This window comes from Micropterus salmoides, unplaced genomic scaffold (genome assembly GCF_014851395.1).
Source record: "Micropterus salmoides isolate LMB-PRFRI ecotype aquatic unplaced genomic scaffold, ASM1485139v1 Ms_hic_scaffold_18, whole genome shotgun sequence".
Taxonomy (NCBI): domain Eukaryota; kingdom Metazoa; phylum Chordata; class Actinopteri; order Centrarchiformes; family Centrarchidae; genus Micropterus; species Micropterus salmoides.
In genome coordinates, this window is record NW_024040928.1 from 28,438,565 (window position 1) to 28,464,374 (window position 25,810).

The window sequence follows — 25,810 nt, forward strand, 5'->3', positions numbered from 1 at the left end:
TAGACAGTATGGTTAAGTTCTTTAGACTCTCACCATCCCCGTCCATAAAAAACCAAAGCAGATGTTTACTCGAAACAAAACAAGCTGTGATTAAAACCCACTTTGCCCAGCATCAAATGTCAGACGGGCAAAGTTAGGAGAAAGTGGAAGTGCTTAAAGTGGTCATTTTATACTCATTTTCAGGTTCAGCATTTTATTTAGGGGTTGTTCCAGAACAGGTTTACATGGTTTCATTTTCAGGAAGCGGCTGGACTACTTTCAGCCAGTTCAGAGCAGAGTTTTCTGTGGGAGATGGGAACTCCCTTTGGGCTGGACTTTGGGCTTTTTCACTTTGCAAACCTGTTACATGCACAAAAAAGGTTTATAACTCAATTATGGAAAGGGAAAAGACAAAAAGCAGAATATGACCTCTTTAAAAGGAGAAAGTATATTAGATTTCCACTCATCAGGTGGACACACCACTCCAGTGAGATGATCATGTTGCTCGGTGTCTGCTGGTTGTGTAAGCGCTTGTGTTCCCGCTTCAGTCAACTAACAGATACAAATTCTCCTTAATTAATACCATCTGCTATTTCTCTGCTCAACTCTACGAAGAATAGGAAAGATCTGCACATATGGCACATTGAACGTTTTATTGTTTTACATGTTTTTTTATGTTCTTATTCTTATACCCGTATGTCTCACCCTATATTGCGGTTGTGTTTTATCTAATTTTATTGCTACTGCAGCACAAACAATTGCACCTTAGGGACAAATAAAGGTCTCGAATTGAATTAAATTGAACTGAGGCAGTTGTTTGCTAATTTGTTAGCCATAAACACTTTATAGGATAATAATATATGAGGCTGCATTTCTCTGGGTTTGTTTAGACAGCTCCCTGCCCCCTAGGAGTCAAAAGTAAATTACTGGATTATTATACCACAGGCTACATTCACATAATATTTTCTTAATTATTATTCTCTATAATGACAACTACTGCAAAATAAACAAACTGCTGTATATCTAAATATCCTCCTCTCCTAGATTAATTAGAAAACCTCTTACCTCAATCACTACTTCTACTGAAGAGGTCGATGTCAGTGCTGGTAGGCGGTTTGCCGCTGTCAAAAAGAAAGTAGGACAACGCATTTTTATACTTGAGATACATGAGTGGGATAAAACAAATGAACCATTTCCCACCAGCTTGCTATAGTGAGCCGTTTCAGATATACGAGGCGAACCCATTTCCTTTACTGTATTTTACATTTAGTATTGATGAGTGAGATTTAGCACTTTACCTGGTTCGAAGTTCAGCGAGTCCAGATCAATTGGCAGCGAGGCGTCCTCGCGTAAAGCCTTGGTCACGATTTCCCTGAGGCCGGCGTTGACGACTGATGACGACCCCGGGGTGCCTGTCGCCGTCTCTGAATTCTCAGAGTTAATTTTAGGTGAATTAATCTCAAAGACGAGGGAGTAGTGCACCGAGATTCCTCCAGGCCTGAAAAGGAGATATTATTATCTCTCTGATTCGGAGTCGGTTGCTCTGATTCTTCACACCAACTGTATTGATCAACTAATCTATATCAACCCTCTCTGCAGATACAGACCTACTGTTATGGTGATTTTGTGCTTTTGGCTAGAGACAATCAATAAATAAAGCCTAATTTGTCAGTGTCACAAGTCCAGACAATGTTAATAAGTGTAGATTAAAAGGGATACTGAGTCTTAACGTGAGCTGCAGAGAGAAGACCACAGTTTAACAACCAGCAGGTGAAAAACGCAGGTAATGAAAAGTCACGCGGTGCTGCAGTAAAGTGATGCCCATTCAGGATGCCAGGCATGAATATCTGTAGCCATATATCGTAATAAAAGAGAGCGCATCAAAGCTTCATCAACATTCTGCACAGCTTTTATCATCAAGAGAGAATAAACTGATTTGCTGAGATGTGACTCTGATTAGAATGGTAATGATGTGAATTTCCTTTGCTTATGTGAGAACTGTTGTCTGCCAAACAAAAGCACTTCTTCATTAATTTCTAGTGGTTGGTTCTGCGTCTGAAACATCCACCGCATCACTTTATTCCAAACTCAGACAGCTCTTTGTCTGGAGTGGATCTGATCTGTTAGCACACACTTTGTGTGCTCTCTAAATTAAATCCTGAATTATCACTAACTTTTTATCCATTTTAAACTTTCTTCATGAGATATTTCCTGATGTTTTGGACATTTGCTTCTGTGTGCTGTTGCCTTGTGTAAGTCACTTTAAAGGGTAGTGTTTGTCTACGCCTACTTCTTGCTATTAAATGCGCCCCACCTTTTGCCAATCATGCTGTCACCCGGACAGCCCGTTCTCACTCCCCGACTCCTCACGTATGGACGCATTGGTCAAGACCCATCGGTGTCAGTTTGTAACGCACTGGTGATCGCTATGCAGTGGGGGAAGCCCTGTACTGTCAGTTTTTGACGGTATGATATTTAACAGAAAACATTGAGTGAGGAGGAGGAGGAGGAGGTGGTGGATGGAGGGTTCGTGTCCCGTGTAAAACAAAAAGTCAACATTGAATATATATAAGTTGAGGAAGTGACTTAGGTTAACTTACCTGTTAACTGGTTATTTTAACCCAAACCATGATCTTTTCCTAACCTTAACCAAGTAGTTTTATTGCCTAAACCCAACCAAATAGCAACGTTTCAAGACTTTAATAATGTTTAGTGTTTTCAACATGTTTTTAAAACGCAAGAGTTTTATTTTGAAAGTCTAACCGGACATGGTATATCTGTTGTTGCTAAGCGTTGCTAACTTGACCGAGGAGCCTTAAATGTCTGAAAATGCTTCTAAACAGGTACCCAGGGCGTTAAAAAGCGACGGCAAAGGGCCTTGACCAAGTGTCAATATGTGACGAGTCTGGAGAGAGGACGTGTTGACCCGGAAAATATTCCAAGCATCTAAGTCAAACTTTTCTTTGTCCTTATTTTTCTCTCACGGAGGCACGTAGGTGTAACCCACCTTTTTTACTTTTCAAGGAGAGAAAATTTGCCTTGAACTATTCTTCAGGGGAGAGCAGCCTTCCTGAATACAAGTTCAGTTTTAATCTTTCCCTTTTGTCTTTGTATCTGTACTCGTTGGTATCAAAGAAGTCTTCTCTTATCTGATGTACAAAGCAGCACTCCTTGGCTTTTCCCCTAGCTCTTTATCTCGTTTTAAAAACCCTCCTTCTCCTTGATGATGTCCTCACCTCCATGCTCTACTAATTAACTGTGGCAGACAGTCACAAAACCACAGAAAGTCAATAACTCTGCAGCGTTAAGGAATTCTTATTTCAGCTAATAGTTTTAGTTCCTGTCTGGTTCTGTTTCCAGCGGCAGCCAGCAGCTCTGTTTTCATCAAACAAGCTCTGATAAACCCATCGTACACGACCTGCTCGGCACCAAACAGCAGACACACACAGTTAGAGGCTAGCTGCTGAACATTGTGGAGCATTCAGCAGCTAAAGAGGCAGATATTTGCCTCAGGAGCTGGTGGAGACCAAACACAGAGCTAAAAGGAGAGTGATTATTAGACTTTAGCCTTGCACTTTACATACTACAATCAGGAAAATACTATATACTATAATACTATGTCCCACACATGTGCACTTGAAAACATGATGGCGACTTCCTGACTGCAAGAACAGGAGCATCTTTGTTATTTGCTGAACAAATTCACCAATTAAAACACAGCGCAGGGAATGAGCACACATGTCAATCACAAGGTAGTCCTGCCCAAAAGCATACGCTGCATTATTGTCTATTTCCCCCTAAATGGGACCATAATTTACTAAATGAACATCACGCTGTGTTGAAGAAGACTTGAAACTAGCGACTGAGACCATAAACTCATCAGGAAAGTGTTTACTGAGGGAATAAATCAGCTGAGAAGTAGACAACATTTTATTTCTAATGAGGCCGGACTTCTTTTTGCACCCAGCGGACTCGCCCCCTGCTGGCCGTTTGACAGAACGCAGGTTTAAGTTCCGTCTGCATGTTTTCATTTTCAGACCCATTGGTTGCCGCTTGATTGAGATTAGAGACATAACATTTGACAGCCACTCGTCACGTGACTACCACTCTGGTTTGGACAACGGTGCGCGCCAAGAGCTGCAAAACAACTGCAGGATGTTGAGTTTCTACTTTATTTTTTTAAATACTAATGTTTTGCACTGGCTTGTTCGGGCTAGCGAGTTGCTAGTTCAACTGTCCCGAAGTTAAATTTTTTATTGGCCCTGTGCCATCGGGCCACCGTTATTGTCGAGCCCTGCTTCCTCTTTTACATTAGAGGTAGTCATTTGCCCCATGGTTAATTAAAAAATATTGATCAGTGCTGCTTTAAATCAAAAGTGTTTTTAACTTCTGTACACATTTAATCCTGTCTCACAATTATTAACAACAGATTTTAATTCATCACGTTTGCACTGCAGTAAAAAATTAATTGACTGAACAAAAACAAGATAAGTCTAAACTACTGTTTTGTCCAAACTATTTTCTGTCAACAGAAACATATTCTTGATATCTGTCATGATCTTTAATTGAAATAAATAAAGTAATTAATCCCAGAGGTTTCCGCAAGATGTGTCTCTGAGGTTCTTTGTTTTGGGAGTGCTGGAGTCTGGCAGACAAGAAGCAGGAGGAGTTTTAAAATCCTTCATAAGATTAGAGGACGTGCTCCCGCTGAGGCATCGTGTCCGTGTTATTGGCCGCGACAGCCCCAGGCACCACGGGGGAGGGCAAATTAACGGGGGGAGCAGCTTGACAATTACTGTCTTCCTGTTTCACCGCTCACCTGCCTTCTCTGATAATGAGAGGAAAGACAAAACTTTGGGAAAACAATCAGCGCAACACGACTCGTGTTAACCTTTAACACGAAAAGAGATTCACAGTGCAAATATCTTCTTATCCCAGCAGCTATTTGGTCCTCTCGCAATTTCTACTTTGTGTTAAACTGTCTGGACAGTTTTGGGTACAATAATCCCCTTTCTGCATCTGACGTGGATCCAAATAATTGCTAAGCTGCATATTGGCAGGAATGCACAAATAGGTGGGGGGGGTACAACAGTCTCTGTGTAATTTACCCGTCAGTGTCCTGGGTCTCGCTTGCATTGGGGAGAAGAAAAGAAGGTATAAGAGCTGGAAACAAAAACCATAACAGGAAGAATAACACCAACAGGGTGAGGACGAGATGTGTCACTTTAAATTCTACACAGAACAATGACTCTGTAAAATTTCTCTATAATATGAAATGTCTGTGACAAATTAAGCAACACATCCTTTGTTATAAATTCAACAATTAAAAGCTCCGTTCGTCTGCTTCATCTGGACTGTGTTGATCTGATGCTTGATTTTTTATTTTTTTAAACGGATCTACAAGCGACATTAGATCCAAGGGATAAAAGTGAGAACATTCAAACATCCAACAAGATGTTAAAACAAAGACAGACATCAAACACACAAGATATAAATCCAACAATCTAATCTTTAAAACCCAATTTACATTAGTGCAAACTAATAAAGTTAGTAGTGGAAGAAGTATCCAGATCTTACTACTAATACCACAGTGACAAAATACTCCATTACAAGTACAAGTCCTGCATTCAAAACGTGTTTCTCTATTATATCTGATGTTTCTGGATTAATATTCCTGCTGAATTAATGTGTACGTGACATTTTACTGCTGTGCTGAGCTCATTTTAACTCTTGAGTAGTTTGATCTGCAGCAATAGGAACACTTCATCAGACGACAGACTGATAACGTAGAGACAGTAGCTCAGGCTAGCAGATATCAGTGTTCTCTGGGAATCTGACAAGAATGTCTACAAGAACTTACTGACTCCACAGATCAGAGTACAACTCATGGATAGTAATAGATTCTAATATGACGCAGCATCTAAACACCAGATAGTTGTTCTGGGTTAAGTCCAGCTGAAGATGACCTGAGAGGGAAACCTAAACCTTGCTGTGTTAAGTCTTCATCAGTCTATGAAACTTCTTCCTCACACCTGAACCTGGCTCACAATAATCTTTCAACAAATGAGCAAGACACTTAACCCCTAGTTGCTCCAGAGGCACGCGACCTCGGTTGGGTTTTGATTTGAAATTTGATAAATTATGATTATATCAGATTGCAAAAACCATCCTCCTCATTCTGAGTTTGTAACTCTTCCCTACATTTAGAGGTCCACTCCTTTGTTCCCTGTGCAATAACCCTTTCCTGCTAAATTGTTTCAGGTAACATCATAATTAGAGATTGTTTGATGTTTTTAATGTATTTACAGTGTATTTTATTTTTGTGTGTATTTGTGGTGTTTATTCTGATGCTTGTATGTTTTATCTTGTGCCCTGACTGCAAGTCAAGTTTCCCATTTGGGATAACAACAAATGGACCAATTATCCTGGCAGATAAGAGACACTTTGATGGACTGTAATATGCTCACTGCAGATCAGTCAGGAGCTGAAATTAGGAACCGAGAAGCAGAATCCAAATCCACGGTTCTTAGAAATTTGGTACCGTTTCCAACTTGGAACCGGTTCTTGATGCCCGCCACTAGTTGATGGAAGAAAAACATTTATTTCGGTCAACTTGCAACAACCTGTACACATCTGCGTCCATCTCATCCGTAATTCTTCTGTCGCTATTTGTCAGCACCGAGAGATGAAGTCCACCAAACCTATTTGTTGCAGGCAGCGATTCAGAGGTCTGGAAGCGGGCTAGCTCAACAATGGGTCACCAGAAAATACATTTTTAAAAACTTTCTGATACGTCAGATCGAATTTTATTGACAGCCTAATGAGATCCTGACTTTCGTACTCTTAAATTCTGATTTAAGAAAACCTGAAAATGCCCGCCCAACCCGGCGAGAAGAGCACAGACAGAATCTTAAAACAGAAGTATTTCATGCTAAGTAACCAGTATTGTTTAGATACTCTGGCACACAGTAGCTCATCATCAGAGTGATCAAGTAATCAAAAAAAAATCAGTACGCTTTCCTCCTTAAATAAGCAGAAGTCTTAAGCAAACTTTGAATCCGGCCCGTCAAACTCTCAAAACATTTTGTAGGTGAAGTGTCGCCATCAGTCTAAACGCTTCTATATTTATCATTTAGAAACCTCTATTATGAGAAACATGTTGAGCTTGTTTGTGTCAGGAGTGACTGACACCAGTAAAATGTGCCGTCGCTGCAATGCTTCCTCTGCAGATGACTTGAGGGAGTGACGGATGGAAGAAGTTTTAGTCACACATCCATCAGATTTGACAGTTTTTTTATCTTCAATTTAACCTGAAACCCTGGAACTATTATTCTTGAGTGATGGAAAAAGATTCAGTGATTTTCTTTTGTTTTTGAGAAGAACTGGTAAATCCCTAATTTCCTAACATGTTCTTCATCAAGACCATCATCACTGAATATAGATGCGGAACGTAGCTGTTCATATTATCTCTTGAAAAGCCGACTTCTAGTTTTATTTCTCAACATTTCTCAGCACTTTGTCATTTTTGTTTCTCTAAAACTTTTTATTAGGAACCATGTAGTGACTTTGTTTGCTAAAACAACTCGTGCTTTTATGTTGCAAGTGAAGCCCCCAAAATAATAATTATTTAGTGGATAATGCAGCAATTCCTTTTATTATTGTGTATATAAAGAAAAAAACATATTGCCGTCCCTTCTGCTTCTCCCGAACAGCAGAGCAAGAAAGAAATCTCTGCTTTTCTATCCTGTCTCGTTAGTCGCAGCACGAAACATTCGCCTGCGGCTGCTTCTGACTCAATCCAAATGACAAGCAGCCTCTTATCTGCTCAAACGGCTGTCCATGCCAAACAATCTGCTCATTTAAAATGTAATGAAATTACCGAAGCTCGGTGGACTGTCCCGTCGCCGCGGTGGCCACGGTGAAGATTTGATTACACTTTAGCGTCCCAGTTCTCATCTGCTCACTCAAGCCATTTCATGCTCTGGACTTACCTGATTCCCAGCACACGGATGGATTTATACCCTGGGAGTTTGTCAAAGACGTGCTGCATCTGTAAAAGAGAAAGTACTTTTTAATGCCTGAATTAACAGTCAGGATGCCTCTCGTCGTCGTCGTCGTCGTCATCATCCTCGCTTTGCGGAAGCCAATATAATTAACTCTGAGCCATCAAACAGGAGCTTGTTAATGTCCTGGCAGGACGCCAGCGTGTCAGTATAAAAAAAGGACTGCATGAATGGGAAACCCTCGTTGATATCTATCTTTGGGCCCGTTAAGCACCTGGACTCTTATGACATAATCGTCTTTAAGGGCTCCATCAGGTAACACCCTGCTGCGAATCGCGTGCAACTCTAAATGATCCCGGTGCCTTTTTAAGAGTCTTTTAATGAGGAAATAACACCGAAGGAGTTCATTTCTCAACATGACTCCGGCTGAGTCGTAAGCTTTGAGGAGCTCGACAGAAGGCGCAAACCCTGGCACAAAGAGAGGACTGTGGGTAATCTTCTCCCTTTCACCGGTCCTGACCCAACGGCCCTCTGGTTTAAGCTTCTTAACTGTCAGGTCAGAGAGAAGAGACTCATGTGGACTGTGGCGGGTAGCGATCGACATGGTGGATCAGGAAGACCTGACGGAGGACAATACTCAGAAAATACTGCCGATACTGCTGTTAGGACCTACACAAGGTACTGATCCTACTCATATCACGCTGGGTGAGGCCCGTCCCGGTGACAACTGCTTCTGCGTCGACTCAACATGACCCAAACCTGACCCAGCGCCATGTTTGTGTGGTCCAAGGAACGAAAAGTGGTGAACTGGCGACAGGGTCACTGACGCACATGGGGAGCGAAGGTTCGATCCACCAGATGAGTTACTGTGACCTAAGACCTAATACTTTGTATGCGTGTAAGACTTTCTTAAACAAAAAAAATCAAAAAGATTCAGAATTGGAGGTGGCTGCCTTCCACGAGTTTTAGTTGGATAAGTAAGCAGCAGTGAAGTCGACAAGCTGAGATCTAGTTTCCGTTCCGTAGTGATTTAAACAGTAGGTAGTTTTCTTCAGAAACAACAGAATAAGAGTTTGTGTATAAAACCTTGATTAAAAATAGATGAACCCTAAAACATGTCCAGATCACAGAGCAAAAGTAAAAAGAGAGAAGTCCCACCTGGTCCTGCAGGTGGTGAGCCAGGTCGATGTACTGAGGGGAGTCTGGATCGTCCAGCAGCTCTCTGTAACCCGGATCCACCAGGTCGATACTGAACTCCACGATCTGCTCCACAGGACTCTCAGGGACCACGTTAGGAAGCTCCAAGTCCTTCAGGAAAACAAACATGAGTCAGCATCAAGGTAACACTAGGAAGAAGAAGAAGGTAGCGGTTTTGGTCGGACTAAGCCACCAGGACCCGCTGGTTTGTGGCCTCTGGTTTGGCATTTTGGCCGTCGCCATCTTGTTTTTTAAACCAGAAGTGACCATATTTGAACAAGAGGGTTGAGTTAGCCAGATTGGTTTGAAAGGCGCATCCGCAATTCAAGTTAACTGTGATATTAATTGGGATGCTAATTTTGGCGAGAGAAAAACAGGCTTAAAACTAACTTGCCAACTCCTGAGAGTGCGTTTTAGTACAACCGAACGCTCAACGCGACATTTTTAGGTGTCTACAATTAACGTTCATGAAGCCTCCCCTGCTTCCTGGTCTCTGTTCCTCTAAATGGGACCATAATTTACTAAATGAACATCACGCTGTGTTGAAGAAGACTTGAAACTAGCGACTGAGACCATAAACTCATCAGGAAAGTGTTTACTGAGGGAATAAATCAGCTGAGAAGGAGCCTCGTTTGCTCATAGACTTCTATACAATCACACTTTCTTTCTGCGGCCGCTGGAGTCGCCCCCTGCTGGCTGCTGGAGAGGACGCAGGTTGCATGAATGCAGCCTGTTGTCCCTTTTGTATTCTCTGGTAAAAAGCAACCAAAGACAGGAAACGTTGGTAAATATCGCAGCGGGGTGGCGATGGGGCAGTGGATAAGGCACATGCCTTTGGTGTGTTTAAGTCCTCTGACATAAATAGCTAATTGTGAGTCGCTTTGGATAAAAGCGTCGGCTACATGAGTATAACTTTATAAACACACTGTATGTTTACTGCGTCCAGTTTACTGATGTTTTTATGACTTCTGCTGCTTTTAATCGTTTTATAGACAGCAAAGAAGAAAAGTCAGATGGAAAGAAATGAACGAAAGGAAGAGAAGAGAAGGAAAAGACTTTTTTTTTAATTCAAGGTCAGCGATATTTGATTTAATATCTAGTGGGTGTAAAATATGTTCCAGCAAAATCACTCCAATCATTACATAGCGGACTGACATAGTTACACAGTGATATGTAATGGGAGGAAAAGTAGAAATGTCTCCTTAAATTAAAATACAGTCAAAACTACGTAAATGTTATTTCCACTTCTGACACCAGAACACGCAGATGACTTAAATTACATGAAACTAAATAACCCGTGATTGAAATGTCAGCCACATATTCAACATTCACTATTCAGTTTGGCTCAAGGAAGAGATGTGTGGGGTGAAAAGAGTAATAACCTGCTCTTTCACAATGAGTGACAGCAAAAAAACTCCAATTATTCTGGTAATTTCAGTCCAGCTTGGCAAAATGGCACCAGACCTGCATCTGGAACATCTTTAAAGGAATTCGATGACAAAGCACAGGAACGGCTTTTTACCTTCCCCCCCCCCCCCCCAACCCTGAACTAAAATGAACTCCTTCAGTACAAACCCAATCATTCACAGACAGGGCGAAAGCAGTAATTATCTCTGGAAAGACTCGATGCAGCGCTGCTGGAACACACGCTCGAAGCCTTGGGTGAACTTTGGAGCAGGAACAGCACCAGCTGGGCTGCCGCTCCGTAAGTCCTTGTTACCTGCAGCAGGTAAAAACTGTCCTCGCTGTTCGAAAGCTGTTAGCGAGGGACCCCTTCCTGTGTGTGGAAGGTCACACGATCAATCTTTAAAAACACTCTGAGGTGGAAGTCGAGTTACTTCTATTACTTTAACTCTGCAGCTTTTTTGTTTACTTGCACTTTTTCAAGGTTTTTGCAAAGTTGTTTTTGTTTAAGTTTCTTGTAAAACCACTCTGATGGTGCTTTTCATTTTTTAAACTCACCTCCTGACTTCCAGGCAGCCACTGGTTTCCATTCACTTCGATGTGCTATTTTTGTTTGTTTGTTTTTAAGGGGGCTTTTAGCCTTTATTTGTTTTGGACATGAAAGAGAGGGGACGACATGCAGCAGAGGGGCCGAGGGCTGGAACTGAAAACTTGCTTTAGGTCTCTATTTTAGCTTCCATCACGGAGCGGGTTAAGCTTTTAGTCCAGTTTGGTTCTGATGGTTCATTGGGTTGAAAGTTCGGCCACGGCCAATGAAGCAAGGGACTCGTTTTTGGTGTGGACTCCTTCATAAACTGCACTTCACCCACGCAGGGTTTGGTAAACGCCTCTGATCAGCACGCACTGCTGGGGAAAACGCAGTGCAGAGAGGAGTTTGTTTTTACTTTTCCTAAAAACTCACAAGGTTTCTCTTTTTCATGCTGCTCAACGATTATGTGCTGGTTATTTTCTCGATAAATTACGTAGTTACTTTTTAAAATGGCAAAGAAAGAAAGCTAATTTTTCTAGAAGCCAGATAAGCTAAATCAGCAGTCTGTTTCTCAGTAAGCCAATCAGTGCAGCTCTGCCACAAAGTGCATCAATCAATAACCCACGACAGATCCTGATGCTTCTAATCTTGTTATCAGTGTACTTGTAAACGTTTGCTGTGTGATGTAGGTCCACTTTTTTTCCCTTTTTACCAGAGGCACGTTCAATTCAGGCGGATCAGGATCCAGATGCTGATTTCACTTTTCAACACATTATACTAAAAACTTTAAAAGGATATTCAAGGATGATAAAGAGAAGTTAATGAGATGATGATAGTGGCCACAGGACCACGATAATTTCTACGGATGTTGATTAGAAGTTAATGTTTTTCCTACGTCACCCAACCAGAAACTCTCGTGTGTTGAACTGGTGTTGTTAAACACTTTTGGGGCCGACTGACTCTGAAAGACTCACCAAAAACTGAACTGAGGAAACAACCCATAGTGCAACACTCTCTGTAGGAGACACTCTCATCCTTTAAAAACAATATCTGAGGCTGAGAATACATCATTGTCTTGTCTTTGAATTTAAGACAACCCCCGCTCTTTCAAGCGTAATTTCCAGCTCACAGTCTGAAAACATTAAAGGAGACTTATTATTATACCGCTTTTCCCAGTCCTGTATTGTGGTTCTGTGACTCCTGTATGGCAGCTTTGCATGATCCAAAGTTCATAAAAATATATTTTTCTGTCTTATATTGGCCCTTCATGTAGGCCTTAATTTCAGCCTCTGTCTGAAACAAGCTGTAGATGCTCCTGTCTCTTTAAGCGCCCCCCCTTCTGATTGGCCAAGACCTGAAGCATGTAACCAGGCTGTTGTTGTGGCTGGAAGTTGGGATCTAATGTAAAGTCATGTAAAGAAACTGTATGTGATTTTTAGATACAGGTCTAAAACACGCAAAACACTATGAAAAAAAAAAAAAAAAATGCTCCCAGCATGACGGCAACAGGTCTGTGACCTCCTAAGAGACGACGATGAGCTGAGAAAACCAGGAAAAGGTGAGTGGATGAAAACCTTTATCTGGTCAGCAGTCAAAAGTTCAATTATTTGTGGCCATAAGCATTAGTTTGAAAGAAGAAGACAGATGAACATAGTGCATACATGGCTGATTTCTATTCATATAAAAATGTACACAGCTAATTTAACTCCTACGGATGTATAATTTCAGGAGTACTTGTTCTTGAGTGTCACATTTCCAGGAGCTGCTCTGTTAAAACCTCCTCATCAAGCTGACGTCGCCTTTTGACTTGACTGTAGATAATAGTGTCGACTAAATACATAAAATGTAAATGTAAGTGGTTGTTCATACCTCCTCGAGCTCCTCTGCTGGCTGGGTCAGATCGAGGGCGGGGCTTGGAGAGGCTCTCGCAGGGCTGAGGAGGACGGTGGTGCTCGTGGCGGAAGCCGGTGGGGCCGCTGTCGGGGCGACGGTCTGAACCTCTGCACCTGACGTAACATCAGAGTGACTTTAATCACAGAGCGAATGAGCAGGAATACTGTGAGTCAAGCTGTCTGCAGAGTTTATTCATTCATCTGTCCGGACGCAGAAAGGCACCGGGTCCATTTAAAGTTAAACAACTCACTTCAACACCAATAAAAAAAAAGTGTTTGTCGACGGCCAAAATGCCAAACTAGAGGCTCATGATGGCTCGGCGAAGAATCTCTAACTTAACTCTAACTGGAGTGAAAGTAAGAAGTGACAAGGAAGGATGAAGCAAGTAAGACGGGAGCTGGGTTGAGGTTTAAAGAGAGGTTTAATATGACGCAGCATAATCTAAAGTTTAATCATGATTTAATCGGGTTTAGAAATTAAACCTTGTTGGAGCAACCTCTGAACTAAAGGAAACCCAAAAGTCAATAAACATGTCACAGTTCATGGACAAAACGATCATTTCAACACATCTTACATGTCCAACTGCAGCAGATAATAAGAATTCAATACTAACACTGGAATGACATAATTGATGTAAAAACAGTGTTGGTGTCAGATAATTACACATTTTCTACCTGCTATCTCAGGGATCGTCTGTTTCGGTGTCACCACTCTGCAGAAGAAGCAAAAAAAGAACAAAATATCAATAATTTCAGACTTTATGAAACACATGCATGGGCTGGAAAGAAAAAAAAAAAAGATACAGAGCTGTGTCTTTTTCAATATCACTGTCATCCCTTTTATGAATATATCTATTCAAGTGTGTATCTTGAGGATTTTGCTTGATTGGTTGACCACGAGCTCACTATCAACCTTGCCCTTCATCGTGCTAACCACTGGTAGAGGATCAGACAACATCAGTCATCTCACCACAGGAACAATTAGGGATGCACCGATCCAAAACTGACTCACATAGCTGCAAGGGTGCTGCAATCATTAGCCTGACTATTCAATTCAGTGATGTGCATACTATACGATGCGTCAGCCGTACGCCGGTAGACCTGAACATTTTGTTTTAATGCAAGTCGATGTTGCCTTACATGTAAAAGAATGATTCCTCACAGTGAAGAATACATCTTTTTCATTTTACACTGGTATCGGATCGGTACTCTGCATATCGGTACTTGGTATTGGGACTAAAAAAGTCAGATCAAGCATCCCTAAAAACGACATACGCTTGATTTGACGTGACAAAGACCTGTAGAGGTCGTCGGTCTGGAGGAGGACATAAGTGTGGCTTTATTATAGAAGAACAAAGTCCACCGAGGGAGGAGGGAATTTTTACTATTTTAATATGTAAAGGAAGTCCTGGTGCACAGTGTACAGCTGTGGGCTCCTTTCAAAATCCACTCCTGCCAACCCGGACTGAGTAGCTCAATTCAAGCACAAGTAGCCGGCTGTTTAAAAACGATATAATATTCTTTGTGTGGTTCATCAACCGTGATAAATTAGCCAAAAAGTCCCGCGAGGTGCGGGCAACTCGGCACAACACCGGTGAAGCTGGGGCTCCGTCTCTTCTGCAAGTGTTCCTCTCCTGCTACAGCACACATGTGCACTGACGCTCCAGGGTTAGGGTTACAATTTTGGATTTATTCACGCACTTTAAAAAACGTTTATTGAAAGTTTTATTCTTTTTACAGGTTTATTTACAGCATTAAACATTGAAATGTGTCTTGTAAAAGGCTTATTGTCAGAAAACTGGTAGATTATGTAAAATTGAGCACCCCCATATCACCAAAATGATCATGATCCTTGTTTCGCTGTGAGATTGACAGTCGAATCAGGCTCCGCCCATCGAAGCATTGAATCTTCGACTAATCGGGGTCAGTCCTAATTATTTCCTATGTCTTTTGGACTGAACCAGTATTTCAAATGCTCATTGTTGCAGCTTTGCCATGATGAGTCTGTGTTTCTTCCATGACTTCGCTTCTCTCTGCTGCACTGCTTGTGAAACTCTGTCCTTTCAGTGCAACACACACCGACGTAACGTAGTGTCGCGACTAGATGCCAGTTTGTGGGATTTTACAAAAACAACACACGAAAAAAAAAAAAGGTGCAGATGTGTTGATGCACGTCACACGCCGCTGGCTACAGTGCCTTAATTAAGAAGCGAAATGCTCACAAAATGCGTCACACCGCATTGACTTGGTATTCACTGAAGTTATGGATGTGTTTAATTAAGCTAAATACTTGTTTCCTAACGTCGCAGCTCTTCTATGAAGAGCCACACTTGAGTGAACCGTCTTTACTGTTTGATGCTGAAGAAGTCAGCGTGAGCCGAGTGTGTGCTTCTTTTAATTTATGCTTAAATGTCCTCCAGTGAATGAGGTCAAAGAATCTGTAGGGTTTTACAGAACATGAGTGTTAAGTGACTGACTACAGAGTAAAGAGCCGAGCCGTGTGATCCAGTTGTGAGCCAGTCTGTGTTCCCACAACTCTCCAGAGTCGCATTTCAGTTTGTGAAATCACTTTGGTCAGAAATAGCGTTAGAAAAAAAGACTAGAGGCAGAAGTGACTCTCAAAAGTATAATTACAAAAGTCTGACAGGCTATCTAACTTCATATTACAGCGTATACTATGTAGGTATTTGGTATACTTTGTTAAAGTCAGATATGTTATTTACCTAATCTGTTCAGACCAAAAGAACTTGACCCCGGAACTAGGAACCTTTGGAGGAACTCACTGTTTTTCCACCGGAGGGACCAGGGTCTAAATGTAGTTCTGGGGTCTTCATTTTACCCCACTAAAAGTCCCCGCTCAGGGGGTAGTACTTTCCGACAGCATCTTGCAGTGAAATTCTAAACGGGCGAGTAGAGGCTCCTGGCTTTAAACAGAGCATGTCCGCTGTTTTTCCTACAACGGCTCCTCTCTTTTCCACCGTTGTTTGCAAACCAATAAATCACAATCAACAGTCAAATAGCCACACAAGTCTCGCCGATGTCCGCCTGAGATGGTATGTTGGCATTAAATATATTGGAAATAGCAGCCAGCGTGCAGCGGTGTGTTTACGCTAAATACTGGGTCCTGTTGTTTTAAGTTTTCACAAGTCGGGAGGTTTTTACACAGAGCCGAAGTCGGTGTCCTCCTCTCCAAAACAAGCGGACAAACAGCGGATTACAGCAGGTAGGCCTAATTAAGCTCGTTAAACATCACGTTCCTCCGATGCTCAGGCGACACAGACGTGAGTCCCACAGCTGAGCTGCAGCTCTTGTCACTGGAAACTAACCTTCCAGACTGTCGCGATTTTATTTTTGTGTTGCTTTCTCTGTGCTGGAGGTATTTTAAGAACTTTATGGCTTTATCAGGTTTGTTTGGCTACTATTAAATGTGTAACCATCTTTACCGCGTGTCTCCTCATTATACTCCCACACAAAAAAGCTGCTTTAATGGTCAAACACAGCCTGTAGTTTTTCATTATATTCCAGTCAAATCTGATGTTCATTTATAAAATGTTGGTCATGGATAGTGGTTACAAATAATGATGCCTGTGCATCGCTGTGTACAGCCAGGCCTACAGCCTACGTTAGCTGAATAATTTGCAAAATCTTCGCAGGTCTTTAGACCTCGGTGGAAACGCACACAACAGTGGGCTGAAGGAACCTTTCAGTTCCTTGAAAATAGACCTGGGGACTTAAAAGTCACTGGTACTTTTGGTTGAAGAGCGCCTTATTTGTCTACCTAATTGTGTTACTTATGCACTATTTCAGAGCTCTTCCCCCTGCAGCGTCTGTCTGTTCACTATCCCACAACCTCCTGCAGAATGTCTACTAGCCTGTTACCACAGCTGGACCTTTTCCAGGACCTCAGGAACACATTTTGCTAACTCAGTAATCTGCGTTTTGACCCGAGGGAACCAGAGTTTAAATACCAACAGCCCAGGAACTGTCATTTGTTGTCCTGTTTATTAACACAAGCTTATGTAATATGCTTCCTGTTTAAAAAGAAAAAGTTTCCAGGACTTGAGAAAAACTAAGTAAACTAAGGGAGGGTGCAGGAAATTCCCCTTCTCTCGCTCTCCCCTCCTTTCCTGTCATCTCTCAAATAAAGGCACAAGAAAATGTTTAATTAATTGATTAATCTGCTTGCTTTTGTTAAATAGAAAAAAGGATTTCCACTTTGTCTGGTTCAGTTAAAATCCCTGTATCTTGGCCGTGAGAACAAAGATAACGACCCTCGCACGGTCAGAACCAGGGCTGAACGATTAATCGTTTTCAAATCTAAATTGCAATTTGAAAGAGCGCTAATCATATCAGCTAATCGTGAAGACGGGTGATTAAAATGTAGGTTAATTATACAGCGCATCTGGCCGGTCATGCAGTTACAAAGTCCTTCTGTTGTCGACAGATCTGCTCGCCGATCACGAGCGCCATGCGCCTCCAGTTACGGTCCTACTCAGTAATCAGATTTGTCATTCTATGTGCTTCAACTACCGATAACGGCTCTCTGTGAGCCGGTTTCGCTCATAGACTGCATGTACGAAGTTTCGCTCCGCTCTTTGCACGGCTACGTCCACATGGAGCTTTTCAGAATAAGTGCGTTTTGCCTGCCTGATTTTTCTGACTTGATTTTTTGTGCTTCTTCCTAAGGGCTGGGCAGTAAATAATAATAATGATAATTATCGCAATATAATTTTCCTCAATAACAATATAACAAAGATTCAATATATCGTCAATAAATGTAGCACTTAAATTAAATTTAGGATTCGGTGGATTTTATCTCAATTGTTTTGAATGTTCTTGCTAGGATTTGTTAAGTGATCCATTATTTGGCGAGTGTTTGTCATGTTCTGACCATGAACAACAGTTTAAAACCACAACCAACCATCTGATTTCTTCAAAAAAGCAAAAATCTGTAGATATTTAATTTGAAAGAAATAATAATTTGACATTTATCGTGATAGTTATCGATATCAAATGGTATGAAATTTGTAGTCGTGATAAATTTTTTGGACATATTGCCCAGCCCTACTAGTAGCTACGTTGTTAAATAGTTTGTTTTTTGTCTGTGCTTATTGTTGATATATACGATCGGGAGTCTGCACAGGGTGTTTTATTTTGAAAATTGACCGGATTCTCTGTGTCCGACTTCCTGCTCTGTGCTGCTTGACGCTGCTTCCGTCAAACAAAGACTGAAGAAGAAGAAGAAGCAAATCGAATCGCAACATCTGGCAGAAAAATCGCAATTAGATTTTCTTCTTTCAGCCCTAGTCAGAGCTTACAGCCTTTTTAAATGGGCTCACGCTATCTGTACTGTCCGTACTCAGAGACAGGCTGAGGACACGATTATCTGTCACACCTACCGTGATGGAGGCCTCCCGTCTGTCCTCCGGTTCATCCTCTGTAAACAAACAAAAAAATAATAATAATAATTTATCGTATGTGTCAAACAAGCCATGTCAGACACTAACAAACAGTGTCCTTCTACACATTTTAACACTTAGGCAGTAATTGGCCACATGATTATCTTGTTTGTGATAATGAGGTCATGTGTCAGCGCCTGCTGCTGCTGCTGCTGCTGCTCTCGCTGCTGTTTGTTTTTAGATTGACGACTGACTGAACATCTGATTAACTGATTCCTTCACGTCTTTCTTTACACCCAGGAGCTGGGTTTGCATAAAACCAATTATGTCTAAATTACCTGTTGTGGTTTAAAAATACATTTTGCTGAGGCCGTCTCTGCGGTCTTGAGGAGCTTTACATCCCTTCAGGCCACAAAAAGCCATTAATTCTCCACAGTGTAATTTCAAAAATGAGTGTGAAATTATGAGATAAGAAAACTTTCCTCTTTGGGTTTTCTTTAAAGGGCCAATTCACCCAAATTGCACAAATTTGCTCAGACCCCCAACAATGTTCACTACGTATGGAGACAGATTTGATAAAGCAGTCAGTGGTCACTTTATTAGGCACATCTTTCTACTGCTCATTCTGATGTTTGGTCTGAACTGAAGCTCCTGATCGGGTCTGCATGCAGTGTTTCCCACACATAGACTTAACTTTTGTGGGCCGCCCCGGTACATGTGGCGACCCATTTAACCATTTTGCAGAGAAACACAGTAGGAGATCTACGAGAAGACGTGGACACGGTGGATATTTTACAAGCACGGTCCGGGTAAACAACGGCGAACAAACCAGCACAGACGTCACTCGGCAGTCTTTTCGGCTACTTTATAAAACTCACCGCTGATGGAAATGGTCTACAGAGCAGACACATTCAGGGAAAAAGAGGCGGTGTTTGCAGCCAAGGTGTAGGTGTGTGTGTGGGTAAAAAAAGAGAATTGAAGGGAACGGAAACACTAAAATAAAAGTGGAGAACGAAGTATAATTAAAATAGTTAAATAAGAAATAACCTTAGATACTAGACATAGAAATTTACCCACATCGAACAAAGCACATTAAAACATATCACATAAAACACATAATCATTTACAATGGGAATAAATCATCGATATCAAAATTTCATAAATATTTACCACAAGTAATCAACAACAAGGATCATCCGAGTAATCAATCATAACATATACAGCCAGAACTGCCAGTCATTTAAAAGTACTTCAAAAGAAGATTCAGGACATTTAGCAGCTGATTCCAAGCGCAGGGAGCCGCATACTTAAACGCCCCTTTTCCCAATTCCAATATACCTCGCCATGATTGCAACGACTCCTTAATTTTAACCAAAGTCCTTTTAGGCAAGTCACGCCACTCGGCCGCCATCTTGGCAACGCCTCCGGGCAGCCAGGCCTGATCAAAGTCTGATCAAAATCTGATCAAAGTCGCTGAAAAAAGGTTTAAAAAGCGTTTTTTCCCGACCGGTTATACTTCTGCTGCGCATGTGTCACCACTTCCACGAATGCGCAGTAGAAGAAAAACAGACCCTTACGTCAGTGGAACCACGCGATTGGCTAAATTATGTCGTTTCCCCCTTTGGCTGTTAAAAGCAGACGATTGGCTTTCTAGCCGGAGTTGTCATGGAGTTGTGTTGAGGATGTGACCGAGTGACGCGTCTCTGTTTCAACATAAAACCGTGAATCATGCTTTAGTTCACAGGACTGTGCAGAAAACAGAATGTCGACAGAAAGTGAATGTCCTGCAGATATGTTTAATATAAACATTTCCTCTTTATTCGGGGTGCACCGATCCGATTTTTTCTGTCCCGGTACCTGGGATTTGGGTATCAGCCGATGCAGAGCACCGATCAGATACTCGTGTATTGTTGATAAGCTGAATTCCTCTCTGTGAGGAAGAGACTGGGAATTAACTTCCTAACCAGCTGCTTGATTGTGCCGCCCCTTGAAACACTGACTTTGCAGATTCTGCAAGTAGCCGTAGAAACTGTTGGTACAGTATTGAACAGCACAGATCGGCACCCTTGTCACCAATACTGATCCAGCTATTTGTGCCAGTATCGGGCCGATATCGGTGTCGGATCGGTGCATCCCCAGCTTGTGTAATATCACACATTTGTTATATATATTTGTGAACATATCTGCAGGACTCGCATCTCTGTTACGTGTCTAAATGTACTGTGTGTCTGTTGACACGGTGTTGACACTGTTTTCCACAGAACGCTCTCGGAGCCCGCTGAGGTTTTCTTACCCTGTGAATCATGCTCATGTGCTCCTCGGAGCTGCTGAAGTTTTTGCCGAGGTCAGAGATGCAGAGCGACTCCTGCTGACACGTGTGAACCCATTTCTGGTACTCCGCCGTCCCGGGGATCCTGTCGAAGAAGATCCTGAACGCCTCCCACACGGCCTCCTGACAAACTGACCAAACAAACACACACCACAGCCTTTTAGACTTTCAGCCCTAAAGACAGCGCTGCCACAGAAACAATCTGCTCTACACTGTAAACTCAAGCGTAAGAAATGACAGATTCACAGTTTCGTCTGTGGGATTTCTCTGTATATTGTTCTCAGAATCTTCTATTCCTGCTGCCCCAAATTTTTTTTGTGCATTCAACTAAATCAGGCTGTTAATTTAACAAGCATGAGGTGAAAGACTTCTTTAGGAAACGTGAGTGGGAGCATTATACAGCATTATAACTTCAGGAAAAACTAAATTAAATAAATTCCTAGTTTAAAAAAGGTCTGAGCTCCGTAAGGACTTGGCTTGGAAACCGGAGGGTGTTGTTGCATGTGTATAAAGGTGCATGTGTGTTTTTTTTCTGACCTGCGTGTGGGTGGTTAATAACAACAACAGAGTGAGAAAAACACTGAATTTCCCCCTTGTGGGGTTAATAAAGTTTCTCTCTTTCTCTCTAAATTAAAAATGTCACTATTTACAAATGTAGTTTAATCTTTATCATTTATTTTAATGATAAAGTGAAAGGTAAAAGAAGACATTAGATGAGAAGAACAAATACATATAAATAGATATTTGCATATCTGTATCAGTGGAGATAAGTTTTAATCCAATAAGGAACACTGACACAGTGTGAAGCAGCACTGCAGTCATTACACGGTGTCACAGCGCTGGACGCCTACTTGTTGGACAGCAGTGTCAGTGCCTGGGGTTTTGTTTCTGCGGTGAACGAGAGGTAAGAAAACAAACCGTCGGAGCTTCACAGCTTGTCGCTTCTCTCTGTCGGAGCGTTTTGACACAAACAGACTTGTAACTGACGACCTGCGAGGAGGAGGTGAAGTGAGTCACGTCCATGACTCACTTCATCCCCTCCTGAGCGCTCACACCGAGCGGTCAGCTGGCTCAAGTGTGGCTCATGTAGCTGCAACATCCTGGAGGTCAGACCCGGTTCCACGACTACTTCATCACACATCATTTCCCTCCACTCTCTTCCTCGCCTGTTTGTCTTTCTCTGCTCTGATGAATGTTTGCTTCGTTCTTTCATTATTTCGTCTTAAAACCAAAACGGAAAAGTATTTAAGGTGTCCGATTTGCCGCAGCTTTATAAAATTGGCTCAACGTTCAGTTTGTAACTCACAAGCGACTGGAACAGGAACGCTTTCCTGAGAATCCTCCGGTTTTTAAGATTTCAAGTTAACTCTGTGATAGTTCATCCAGTGGTACACAGCAAATATGAACAGTTATTAGTTAATTCGGGGAGCTGTATATTAACGAATCATACACAAATTAAAAGGCTCAGGTAATATTCGTACAGCCTCTCTGCGCTGTTTCGATCCAACCTTTTATTTTCTGAGATGGACGAATTTGGAAGGTTGGTTGGTTGAAGGTCCACCGCCGGACAGGGAGCGTGCGCTGGAGCGTACAGGGCGAGAGCGACCTGGTGCGCTGTGGACGGTCGGTGATCCCTCCGGCTTACGCTACTGATTACACATGATCCATGACGACGGGCTACAAAAAATAGAAATGAATGGCAAAAATAGCATATTGTCGACCCCCCAGAATATTACAAATCATGTTTTCGGGGAGTTGTTAAAGGGAGTAAAGCTCCCCCTGGCTCCCCCGTAGTTAACCCTGGCCGTAGCCTCGAGAAAAAAAAACCCTCGATAAACATATTCAGGTATTTTCTTAGATCGCTCAGCTGCTTCAGATCAGCCTTGACCATATGTCAGGAGTCGGGGAGTGAGAACGGGTTGTAGGGATACAACACCGGTCAAAGACAGAACAAAACGCAGCTCCTTTGTTTTCCATTATGGGTTTAAAACAGGAAAACAAAACAGATGTCTGTTGTTTTGGTTTTGAAACTAAATAATCCACCACTATCATGTTAGGCCATGACCGTAACCAACCGAGCTTGTTTAGTATGATTTCTGAGGGTTCTGTTATCCATTTGCCTGTTCAATAGCCAGCCAGAAGAGACGCAAGACGTGGCGTGCTGACATCACACGTTGCTGTAAGTGCTGCCCTAGATGGCTATTTGAAACCAGCGGTCTTAGAGATGCCTTCACTTGAAAGTCGATTACGGTAACTGCCTTCTGTTTCCCTGTGTTGACTTCCTGTTTAGCCCTCCGCTAACTTGCTAACTATATAATAAAGATTATAATAATAATAATAATCGTGGGCTCTTCTAGACTTTCCAAACGTTATCTTTAACTTTCCTACATATAGACTTTGCTTGGACGGGCCGTCTAGTTATATAAACGGCTGACATTTGCAGAGAAACGCCACCGCCACACTGAGAGTCTGGGGAGCAGCATGCGGCAGTTCCACCCTTCGCATCATGGCACCGTGGACGATTGTGTGTCGCGGTTTCAGTTTCAGAACCGTTACAGCCCTGTTTCTAAGGTTGTTAACAAGACGTGCGTTTCCTTCCGGTTACTGACAACACTTTTAATATCAAATAAAATATCTTTCCCCTAATATCGCACACGGTGTGGAAATACATTTCAAAGCTGTATTTTATATCGTTATACTGAAGTCAAACTAACCGACTGACTCGTCATTAAGCTGAGGATAGAAGTCCGAAATGGAAGTAAAAAGTTTAATTGGGTTTTGACTAAATTGCTATAATTAAAAAAGGCCAGTAAGTTTCCCGTTGATTTCCAGCCGTACTTCTCATCATCACCTGGTAATAAAGCTGCGAGCCATAACGGTTTTGAAAGCTGTCACCGCTTTTGCATTCAACGACTCTGACATCAGAGTCAGCTGTCAAACCTTTGTGAAGCAAGAAATGACAAAACTTGACATTTTCCTTCCTTCCAAACTGTTTGTTTGTTTCTCTTCAGGGTTTGAGTTTCTAAAAAAAAATACTGCAGTATGTCAGGATGTCCTTGAGCGCAACACCACAAAAGGTTTACAAGATGGTCCCTGCTTGCAGCTGTATCTCAAACTGGATTTCATTCCACCAGACTGAAACTAAATCCATCAATCAAAACTTAATGTCGGCTTTGAAAATGTCTAGTTTAATAAATGGAGCTCGATAAAGCACAATTACATTATGTTGGCGTGTTACTACATAATAATTGTAATACTATATTACAAGTATTTGTAGTTAACTGTACTTTTTCTGCTTTGCTTCAATGCATTTCCTTGCCTGTTGTAATATTATAAATAAATGTAAATTTACTTTCTAGTCTTTTTGACCACTCAAAGCGCTTTTACTCTACATGAACTTTCGATTACCAAGCAACCCGCTCTACCTCCTGAGCCACAGCCGCCCCCGTTGTCCCTAAATAATATACTACGTACAATTTTTTTGTGTTTACTTCATATATACGTACACTTTATGTACACTCCGGGCTATTTCTGTGGATATCATCATGGATGATGGAGGAGACTGGCAGAATTTATTGGCTGTTGGTTTATAATGGTCGTGCATTTTCTGGGTAGCAGAGAGAGGGGGTCTGAGAGGAATGGTTAATGTTTGATAGCTTTTGTTTTGTGTGTCTATTGTGGTATTTGGACCGAAGTGCATTCATGGTGGTTCATCATGGGGTAGGAGTGGAGTGGGCTGGGAGGAGGGAAACAAGGGATTTTTGGAGGGGGTATAGAAACTGTTGTACTACATTTGGTGTTGGTTGCCCGGCGTCGCCTCTGTGAATGTGATGGTGCTCCGATCCAAACAAAAACAACAGAATCCTAAACTGGATTTAATTCTACCAGACTGAAAAGGAACGGAAATCTGCCCAGCGAGCGCCAGGAAATCAATCAATCAAAATCTAATGTAGGCTTTGAACATCTGTAGTTTAATAAATGCTGCGTGTTACTGTTTATGTTCGGAGGCGTCTGCCCAACGAGAGCGCATCTGTGGTCAGAAAAACACCTGTTACACACCGTGACAAGCTGAAACCCCCCCCCGCAAATATAAGAAGATGAGAATCACCGCTTTCCGTAAATACTGCTGACTAGGGGTGTGGAAAATAATACATTTTTAGATGCATCGCAAATCTGAATCGATTCACAAATGTCAATAATCAATTATCTAAACGTTAATTGATAACGTAATGTTGACAAATCGTCTGTACGGAGCACACAACGGAGACGTGTGGTTCTCCCTGCAAAATCAATGCGCAACTAACGTTAACGATTTTGACCTGCGCACTGTGCACCGCGGTAGCGCTTAGTTAGCATCCTCTCGACAAAAACAAGGGACACATAGATATATTAAGGTGGAGTAAACGTGGTTTGGCTGGAGCGTTGTAAAGTGCGTAGTTCAACCCCCACTCTATACTCAGAAAGCCTCACACAGAGGTCAGTAATAACGCTGTAATAATTTTAGCTACATTTATATGAAGAACATTAAATATCTGCATTTAATTACGACCTACTTGTTTGGATTGTTACAAATACTTTACTTTAAAAGTACCAAGTAGTCACATAGTGAGAAAAATACATCTTTATCCTATTCGTTTACAATCGCATCGTTTCCCCACCCTTGAGGTGATGCATCAAGATATCGAATCGTTGACCTGATAATCGTAATCAAATCGTGACACCAGTGAAGATGCACACCCTTACTGCTGATGTGCCCTTGAGCAAGGAAAGAATTAGGTGCTCTGGTGGCTGTAAAATACAGGAGGTTACACAGAATAAAGTACCTCTGAGCTGGTAATAAGCCTGGTGGCTGGCGAGCACTTCATTGATGGTCTCTTGGGGGCAGATTCTCACTCCGGAGTGTAAAAACACCGACCTCTTCGATCGACGTCTCGCTTCAAACTCCAAACCTTTGGACTGCGCGGACGTCTTCAGCAGCTCCACCAAACGTCCAGAGCCAACAGCCTCCGTCTTCACCCCCGAGTCCGGCCTCATGCCGCTCTCTGAACAGGAAACAGAGAGTCAGAGCAACAGATGGG

The 25,810-nt window shown here is 42.0% G+C and overlaps 1 protein-coding gene across 4 annotated transcripts in view; it reads right to left on the reverse strand.

Annotated features, from left to right (window-relative positions):
• The window catches only part of LOC119909220 (titin), an 82,119-nt gene that overhangs the window by 39,854 nt on the left and 16,455 nt on the right, over positions 1-25,810 (reverse strand). For all 4 annotated transcript variants that reach the window (XM_038727328.1, XM_038727327.1, XM_038727326.1 and 1 more), the window contains 9 exons: positions 25,556-25,774; positions 20,697-20,863; positions 18,404-18,441; positions 13,680-13,717; positions 12,982-13,118; positions 9,141-9,290; positions 7,971-8,029; positions 1,278-1,477; positions 1,045-1,100 (listed from right to left, as the gene is read on the reverse strand). In XM_038727328.1, coding sequence (XP_038583256.1) covers positions 1,045-1,100; positions 1,278-1,477; positions 7,971-8,029; positions 9,141-9,290; positions 12,982-13,118; positions 13,680-13,717; positions 18,404-18,441; positions 20,697-20,863; positions 25,556-25,766 — 1,056 coding nt within the window. In that variant the 5' untranslated portion in view covers positions 25,767-25,774. The remainder of the gene's footprint in view (positions 1-1,044; positions 1,101-1,277; positions 1,478-7,970; positions 8,030-9,140; positions 9,291-12,981; positions 13,119-13,679; positions 13,718-18,403; positions 18,442-20,696; positions 20,864-25,555; positions 25,775-25,810) is intronic.